Source organism: Aythya fuligula, chromosome 4 (genome assembly GCF_009819795.1).
Source record: "Aythya fuligula isolate bAytFul2 chromosome 4, bAytFul2.pri, whole genome shotgun sequence".
Taxonomy (NCBI): domain Eukaryota; kingdom Metazoa; phylum Chordata; class Aves; order Anseriformes; family Anatidae; genus Aythya; species Aythya fuligula.
Genome location: NC_045562.1, coordinates 12,285,441 through 12,294,422, shown reverse-complemented (window position 1 = coordinate 12,294,422; position 8,982 = coordinate 12,285,441). Strand labels below are relative to the sequence as shown.

At 48.5% G+C, this 8,982-nt stretch overlaps 1 protein-coding gene across 1 annotated transcript in view; it reads left to right on the top strand.

Annotated features, from left to right (window-relative positions):
• Positions 1-580: 580 nt before the first annotated feature.
• The window catches only part of IGFBP7 (insulin like growth factor binding protein 7), a 16,221-nt gene continuing 7,819 nt past the window's right edge, over positions 581-8,982 (top strand). The window contains exon 1 of the mRNA XM_032186214.1: positions 581-1,055. Coding sequence (XP_032042105.1) covers positions 581-1,055 — 475 coding nt within the window. The remainder of the gene's footprint in view (positions 1,056-8,982) is intronic.

Sequence of the window (8,982 nt, the reverse complement as noted above, 5' to 3'; positions counted from 1 at the left end):
AAAAGACGTTTAGATGTAGAGCTTAGGGATATGGTTTAGTGGGGACTGCTAGCGTTAGGTGAGAGGTTGGACTCGATGACCTTGAGGTCTCTTCCAACCTAGAAAATTCTGTGATTCTGTGATATGGTTTAGTGGGGACTGTTAGTGTTAGGTCAGAGGTTGGACTCGATGATCTTGAGGTCTCTTCCAACCTAGAAATTCTGTGATTCTGTGATTCTGTGAAAGGCACAAATGTATGTTGCCATGTTCACAGCGATGTGCTCGAAACATGCACTTCAGCAGCTGCCCTCCCTCCTCCTGCCATTTATCCGCCTGTTGCTCACGCTGCGAAGTTCAACGAATGCACGAGAGCACGAGCCGCCAAGCTACACTAGGGGTCCCTCTGCACCCAGGGATGAACTAATGTCTCCTCACAGGCGAGGAAGGGGGCTCCATGCCGAGCTACGGGGAAAAAGCAGGGGACGGACACTGCCGGGGCGGCCCCCAACATGGCGGCGGCGCTGAGGGGGCGGCCGCCGAGGGAGGAGTTTCCCCGGCCTCGGCTTAAGCCGGTGCCTGGGGAAGGCAGCGCCGAGCCGCGATGCTGCTGCTGCTGCTACCGCTGGTGCCAGCGGCGCTGCTGGCGCCCGCCCTGCCGGCGGGGGCGGTGGCAGCGGGGGGCTGCGGGCCCTGCGAGCCGGCGCGGTGCCCGGCGCTGCCGCCGCGGGGCTGCCCGCTGGGCCGGGTGCGGGACGCCTGCGGCTGCTGCTGGCAGTGCGGGCGCGGCGAGGGCGAGGCGTGCGGCGGCTTTGGCGGGGGGCGCTGCGCCCCGGGGCTGGAGTGCGTGAAGAGCCGCAAGCGCCGCAAGGCGAAGGGCAGCCCGGAGCCGGCTGCCGGCCTCGCTGCCTCTGCCCCTGCCCCGGTGGGTGTGTGCCTGTGCAAGAGCCGCTACCCGGTGTGCGGCAGCGACGGGAGGACCTACGGCAGCGGCTGCCAGCTCCGAGCAGCCAGCCTGCGAGCGCAGAGCCGCGGGGAGCCGGCCATCGCCCAGCGCAGCAAGGGAGCCTGCGAGCAAGGTGCGGGGCTGCGATACCCTGAGTGGTTGCAGGGGGTGGTTGGCTGTGGAGGGCGTGCGCTGCTTGGCATCGAGCTGGGCATCAGTCAGCAGGTGGTGAGAGATTGCATTGTGCATCGCTTGCTTCGTATATTTTATTATTGTTATTATTTTCCCTTCGTTTTCTGTCCTATTAGGCTGTCTTTATCTCAACCTGTCACCTTCCACTTCTCTTTTTTGCTTCGATGCTCTCCTTCATCCCTCTGGGGAGTGGTGCTCAGTGCCTGCTGGGTTCACCACAACCACCCCTTGTGTACCCAGTGCGGGGCCCGGAGGGTTGAGACAGCAACACATCTGACCAGGTCATCTTAAAACAAGACTGTTAAAAGCATTAAATCAGTTTAAGAGTTGCTGATCACAATGTCACGTTGTGGTTTTGTTTGTTTTTGCTTTTGGATTTGTTGTGTCTGGTCTCAGAACTGCGTTGTATATAGCACGTTACTTGCTGCATGTTTTCCGTGTTGTGCTGCTCACCCCTGGGTTAATGTTACCGTGTTGCTCTGCTGTGTAACGCTGGTGTGTTAGACTGGGGGAGGGAATCGAAGCAGGAAAAAAAAAAAAAAAGTAAAAGTAAAAGTTCATGGGTTAAGACAAAGACAGCTTAATAGGACAGAAAAGGAAGAGAAAATATAATAGTTGTAAAACCACCTTAAATGGATTTGAGAGGCCCAGTCATGCGAAGCTGCCTAAATTTGGTGTAAGACTTCAGACAAGCCCCAGAAATACAAAGAAATGCAGTCAGTCTTCCTTGGTTTCCAGCTGTGGTGGAACCACAAAGCCCTGCTTTTCACTGTCCTAGACACTGTGCCTGTGGCTTACGATTCAGGATGCCGTGACAAAGGGGATGAGCCATCCAGAGCAGGGTTTGGCAGAGGATGTTCGCAAGCAGTGAGAAAGAGAAATGGTCTGATTAAATAGATATGAAAAGTCACAGAAATTCAGAGCCAGTGTTATTGTCACTGGCTTACTTTGGTTTGCAATTAAAGCAGGTGGTGGGATTCCTCTGAATCACACGTAGCAGTTTGTACTCAGAATATTTTTGATAAGGGTTGCATCCTAGCAGGAGCTCAGTTCTTCCCAAGCTTTTGCTTAGGGATGGTGCTTTAAAAATAAGTGGTTCTGTGAAGCTTGAACCAGGCAGTTAGGGGACTGGATTTTGCCAGGAAGCCAGGGGAGATAGCATGACATTCAGTAAATGGTTGGTATGTCTCAAGGGCGGTATTTCAGCACCAGTACCATTTTTGTGGAGGAGGAAATTTTAGAAGCACAGTATGTGACAGCCTCCCCCTCCTCATTCTCTTTTTTTTCCCACAACTCGAGCCAAGTGTATCTTGAAAAGCAGTATTTCTGAAGCTCCCAAGGAAAGTAGTAAAGGTTAGTTAAGGATTGGGTTGCTGCTTAAATGCCCTGTGTTGCTTTTGACAAACCTTCTGCAGAACATCGGATTTAGGTGTTAGCTGGAAATACTGTGTTACAGTGTTAACTCCTAGAGGGAACATACTGAGAATCAAAGCAGGTTAGCCTGGGAGAAGACTGCTCTACTGCGTACTCGGATACCCAGTAGCAAGGGGAATTGGAACAAAGGTCTCCCTGCCCATTTCTGCAGCAGAACAAATCTTTCCAGATGGGAGATCCACTTTTCTGAATTTCTTAAAGGGGGAAAAAAAGAAAAAAGGCTGAACTTCTAGCATGCAGTCCACAGTCTATCAGGCTTGTGTCCTTTGAGGACAACAGAGAGCAGCCTTTCAAATCTGAGAAGGGGTCCAGAGAAGCATGTTTAGAGCAGCGGGTCCTGACTGTTCAGAGTTTTTTTGCTTGTTTTGTTTTATTTTGTTTAGGTGTAACAGGGAGGGCTTGTTTTGGTTTAGCTTTGCTTGTTTGTACATCCTGTTGGAAAGCTTGTCCTGGGCAGGAGGAAATGGAGAGCTTTGACTTCTGTTGGCCTTGGCTGTCGTCAGCAGGAAGGGAGGCAGCTGGAGACAAGACAGGGCATACAGCAGAAGAAAGGAATGCATCTGGGAACGATTAGATGCTCCTCTTCACCCACCCTACTCTGCAGCATGCTAAGAGGGGGCGGAGGAGGAGGAGACAGGACACAGGTGCAAGTAGGTCTAACACCACCTTTTCTTCATTCGTGCAACCATTAGCCCAAACTTCACCTCCCAAGGAGGGTGGGAGTGAATCTTACCACAGCCTCTTCTGCTGCCTTAAAACACATGCCCCAAGACACAGTGATCAGCCACAGGCACTTAAATGGCTGGGGTTCCTATTCCTACTTTAACTGAGAGAATCATTACAAAGCTAACTTTTGTCTCTGTCACATGGCTAATTTTTTTTTTTTGCGTGATAAAGGTCAATTTGCGCAGTAGTGTCCAACAAAATGTCCCAGACGTTAAAATGCACAGGAAGTACCACTTGTATACTTACACTGGATTTCAGAGAGATTATGGGAGAGATTATAAAGCAGCCTAGAAGAAAAGAACTAATTTTAGAGGAAATTACGTAAGGCTTAACATGCAAAATACTACTTAAGGCACATGCATTTTTTAATAGATTAATTTCCAGGGGGATAAAAAAAAGTTCATTAAAATGCTGTTTGGTGAAGTTGACAAAATACAAGTCCAGCTGAGCTTTCTATATTGTTTATAGTGCCTGTCATATGGTTTCCTGTGCAATGCTCTGCAGTTTTTGCTTGCTAAGAGGTACTGCCCAACAACTGGGAACAACCTGGATGTTTCCTTGTTGTTAATAGGTTAAGCAAGGAACCATTCCTTGGCTCTACCTAATTTGCTTATACCTTTCCTCGGGATTCTCTTTCTTCTGCTTGTTTTCCAGACCTCTCTGATCTGTTGCCTATGTCCTTTATACAAAAACAAAGGGAACCCATGTTGGTATTTCCAGAGCAGCCAAAAATTCCAACTGGAGTGCAAAGGAAGTTACATGACTTGGCTCAAGACAGGCAGAACAAACCCTCAAAATACCAGCCTCCATCAAAAAGCTACAAGTTTTTGTGTGTTTTTTGTTTGTTTGTTTGTTTTTTGCTTGATGATCTTTCTGAGCTGAAAAATACCAGGCACACACTTCTTGCTCAGACAGTGCAAGCAGGGACAGATCTCCCCGAGTTACCCTTATCGTTAGCTACCAGCAGATACCTGCTTCAAGGAGCGTGTTGTGACTGCTGGAAATACTGATGAAGTTGCCTTATTACAGCCCAAGGGCCTTGTGGTTTAAAATCCCTGATACATGTTCCAGCAGGGTTTAGGTCTCCAGGTTGCCTTGCCGTGACTGTCAAGGCTTTGTCTTTATTTTACGCTCACTTCTCCATCCCAAGTGGAAGCCAATTTCCCAATTTTCCATTCCCAATTTCCCATTCTTGCACAGACACAGTGTAACACAAAGCAGCCCTTGGTGGACATCAGAGGACAGTGTTTTACTGTCAGAAAATCAGTGCTGTTTGATACCTAGCTACAGATACTTCACGGAGGTAGAAACTAGGGGCCTCTCTGGGTGAAGGGTGGGTATGCCAGCATCCCAAGGAGCTCGGTTTGTTATTGATCTGAACATGGCTTGCATCTCACTTGTCCCATGGAAGTCCTTTCCCAGCATTGGGAACGTGCAGGGGTTTGGCCTATCCCACAGGCTGCAGTGCTTCCAAGGAAGTGCCTGCGCCCTCCTTCAGCCTCCACAGTGGTTTTGTTTAGATGTGTTTGTACACATCTAAACAAAAAGTGTCCAAAAGCGTTTGGACACTGTTTACAAAAGTATCTGGGAGGTAGCAGATTTCGATCACTGACACTGGCTCGTGTTCTGATACAGCTCTCTTAAATTCAAAGGCTCCTAAGTCTTAGATAACAGAGAGCATAGTTCGTATCAGACCACGTTTTGAAAAAGCTCTTCTGGATTTATGCTTTTTAATTAACTAACGGCTTAGGTTGCTTTAGTTCCTTCTTACCATTCTTTCTTCCTTGGATTATAAGAGACTTAAAAGAATAGCCACGAGCTATGAGCTCTTTTCTCTTGCTTGTGAAAGAGAGGGTTAGGCGAGTTTTTTTCTAAGTGATCTGTGGTTGGAAATGAACTAAATTCCCTAATTCTCCTATGAGGCTGGTTTGGGTTTCTGCGTCAGAAGTCTTGGAGCAGGGGCCTGCTACCCACTTCCTCCCACCACAAAGAAGAACTTTGTATTTGTGGGTGGATCTTGTAGGCATTTTTGTGCCACATCCACAGAGTCTGTGACAGAGCAGAGCCACACAGGTGCTCACTGTGGTTAGTGGGAGGTTGTACCACAGGGTCTTTTCAGGTGGAACATAGTGCAGGGATGCAGTGGGGTTCAGCATGCTCCTTGCTTTTCCAACACATGGTGCACTGGGATTTTGAGTTTTCACGGCTGAAGTTTTATGCTTGTGTTTGTAAAAACCATCTACAACCTTGGGTTTTTCCACTGTTGTAGCATAGGTCCTTAATTCCCCTTTAAAATGCATTCACTTATGTGAAAAGTCTTCTGGTTCACTGGAGCTTAATACGGTTTGAGTTTTTATGGTTACAGTGCTAAAATCTTATCAGGGAAGCTGTTTAATATATTACTGAACAGCTCAGAGCATGTTCACTGGCATGCTTCTAGGAAAGCCCCAGTATACCTGGGACTCTGCAACACTGCCACTGTCCAAGGAGATCCCATATTTTTTACTTGTCTTCATTCACAGTCATTGTAGAAAATTAGAATTCACTAGGAAGGAATGACTTTGGATCAGCAAATTCCTCTCCATGTTTGTTTTTTCTGCTGTTGGAAAGGCATGCTGTGTTTAAAAAAATAATAATAAAAGGAATTTAATCCATTGTTGGGCTGAGATTCACTGAGGTTCATACTAAATAGGAGATTATCAAGTAATAAGTCTAATCAGGTTGGACTTCTGAAAGCCCCGCTTGCTTTAGCATGAATAAATGCTGCCATGTCTAGTTTCTGTGTCTCCCAGCTCTCACAGTGCAAGCTTTTCATACTCTTTCCTGCTTCACATCTCCCTAACAAAAAAAGCTTTTGGAAGGAGGCAAGCCTGTATTTTGCTTTATGCAAAAGCCAGGTCCTTTCTGCTCTACAGCATGTCCTGCATCATCTGTATGGCACCAAAACAGCTTAGCCTGTGGCTTGCAAGCCCTGATCGCTGACAGGGGCATCCTCCACAGCTGGTTAATGGAGCTGTCTCCTAGTTCTCTCCTGCCTTGTTGCAGTGCAGTGCCACAAACATACCCAAGTGCTTTTTGCAGCTCTTTGCTATTGGCACGCTAAAGGGAGCAGCACTGGGTGGTGTGCGATGATGAAGCTGGGACAAATGAAATACTGGGCTGAGCACGTTCTCCTGTCCCTAGCAGACAGACACTGAGCTACTGCTTAGCCCTTATCTCGCCTTGGTTAGCTTGCAGTCCTCCTGCCATGATGACAGCTTTCTCAGTAAAATAGCCAAGGTCACACAGAGAGAAGAGGGGAAGCCAAGGCCAGGAGGAGAGGGAGTAAAGAAGTTTCTTGATAGAGCTTGTCCAAGCAGGTCTGGGATAAAAAAGAAATACACAGCAGGACATGGCTGTGAAGCAGCAAAGGTGTTCGCAGAATGCTGATGTATGTTTGACGCTAGGGACAGCAGACATGAGAGACTGACAAGAGAAGGGGAAAGGGTTAGGCAGTTGTTAGACATTGGCTTATGGCACTCTCTTAGCAAGGCCTGTTTCTTGTCTGCTCAGAGGTCTTGGCCTTTCCCCTTCATGCAGCAAGGAGCACAGACACCTTTTGCTGTTTCCAGAGCCAAGTTTGGTTATAAGCTTGCAGCTGAGCTTCAGAGTGACCTCGGCCACACTGGCCTACCCATTCCTTCAGCTTCAAAATTTGCATTGCATTTGGGATGCTGAATGCAGCAAGGTACTGCACGTGGGATGAGGCATGCAGAATTGAAGCCATTTCTCTGAGTGTAACACTGGAGTCAGTGCAGCCCCATCATTCTGTTTGTTAGGTGAAAAATGGATTAAGGTTTTCTTGGCAGTAATTCCACCCCCAACCCTTCCACCTTAGGTGTGAACTACGAAGCAGGACTGATACGGAGCCACATAAAGGTCATGCACAGGGTCTCTATATTAGAATCAATGAATCATCATAGACTTGTTTAGGTTGGAAAAGACCTCTGAGGTAATCAAGTCCAACCATTAACCCAGCACTGCCAAGTCTAGTTAACTAAACCATAAAAGTCCACTAAACCATATCCCTAAGCACCACAGCTGCACGTCTTCTGAATACCTCCAGGGATGGTGACTCAACCACTTCCCTGGTCAGCCTGTTCTACTGCCTCACAACCCTTTCAGTGAAGTGTTTCCTAATACCCAACCTAGACCTCCCCTGGTGCCACTTGAGGCCGTTTCCTCTTGTGCTGTTGCTTGTTACAATAATATTGTTTGTTGGAGAAGAGACGGACCTCCACCTCTCTACAGCCTCCTTTGAGGTAGTTGTACAGAGCAGTAAGGCATCTCCCCTGAGCTTCCTTTTCTTTACGCTAAGTCAGTCCAGTTCCCTCAGCTGCTCCTCACAAGACTTGTTCTCTAGACCCTTTGCAAGCTTCATTGCCCTTCTTTGGACACACTCCAGCACTTCTGTTTCCTTTTTGTAGTGAGGGGCCCAAAGCTGAACACAGTGCTCGAGGTGCGGCCTCACCAGAGCAGAGCACAGGGGGACGATCACCTCCCTGCTCCTGCTGGCTGCACCATTCCTGACACAAGCCAGGATGCCGCTGGCCTTCTTGGCCACTACTGGCTGTACCACTCTGTGCTCTGTACCAAGTCCAGTGGGATGGAGAGCAGTAGATCCATGGCAGTGTTGTCCCAGCCCCTGGGACACCTCAGTCTGTTGCACTGGCTGAGAATCACTGGGCTGATAAAGTCTGAGAGACACTGCTCATGCTTCCCACCCGCTGTTGCCTCTCAGAGCTTTGCCTTGGGAAGGAGCAGCTCAGGGCCTCTAAGGCAGAATTAGCAGGCGCTGCTTACAGAAGGGTTCCCCGTCTCCATATAAAGCAATTTTGAAGGGAAAATACTTTCCCAGAGATTTAAGAGACTGCAGTGGGTCTATATCCAGGCTTGCCAGAGCCTGAGTAGGTGAAAGCTGTCTAGCTTTTGCTTTGATTTTTGTCTGAGTTTTTCCAGTCTGTGTTTTATCTGGGGCTGCAACAAGGCAATGCAGCCCTTGGGACAGCTGGCTGGGAACCAGGCTGACACCCACACAAGCTTCAGCATGTAGTACACTTCTTGATGTTTTTCTGGTCAGGACTTCATACACACACCCCCGAGTGCCACAGCCTACCCAGCGGTGCTTAGTGCTGGGCCTGTCTCTGTCTGTAGTTACCTGCCTGCAACCTCTTTGACTTTATCAAAGGAGTTGTTGCTTGTTAAAGTAAGATTCGTGTGTGCGTGCTTTAATGAAGCCTGGGTGCTTTAGTCTTAAAGAATGTGGATGTTTTGTTCAGAGGCAGAAGCATGCAGGGAGTGTCTCTGACTGGATTCCCTGCTGAGGCCCAGCCTGCCCGCACATGTGATCTCTGCTTTCTGACAGGATTGTTGGCACTTGCTGTGGAAGACCAAGAATTGAGAAGGCTGAATTGCTCTGTGTTGAAAAGCGTGTGATTTTTAAGGTGTTCCTGTGATGGTGTGATTCCTGGGAGAACAGTTTTTGAGGCCTCTGTGGAGGCCTCACAGTCTGTTCTGCGTAAGCTCGGAGCAGCTTCTCGCGATGTGGGGCAGGGTGGTTTTGCCTTCGCTGTGACCAGATGCTTCACCCTCCATGGCTGTAGATATATCTGTGTTCCCAAGGGGAAGGGTTGTGGGCCTGAACACCACAGAGAGAGCTGCTGGGGGCA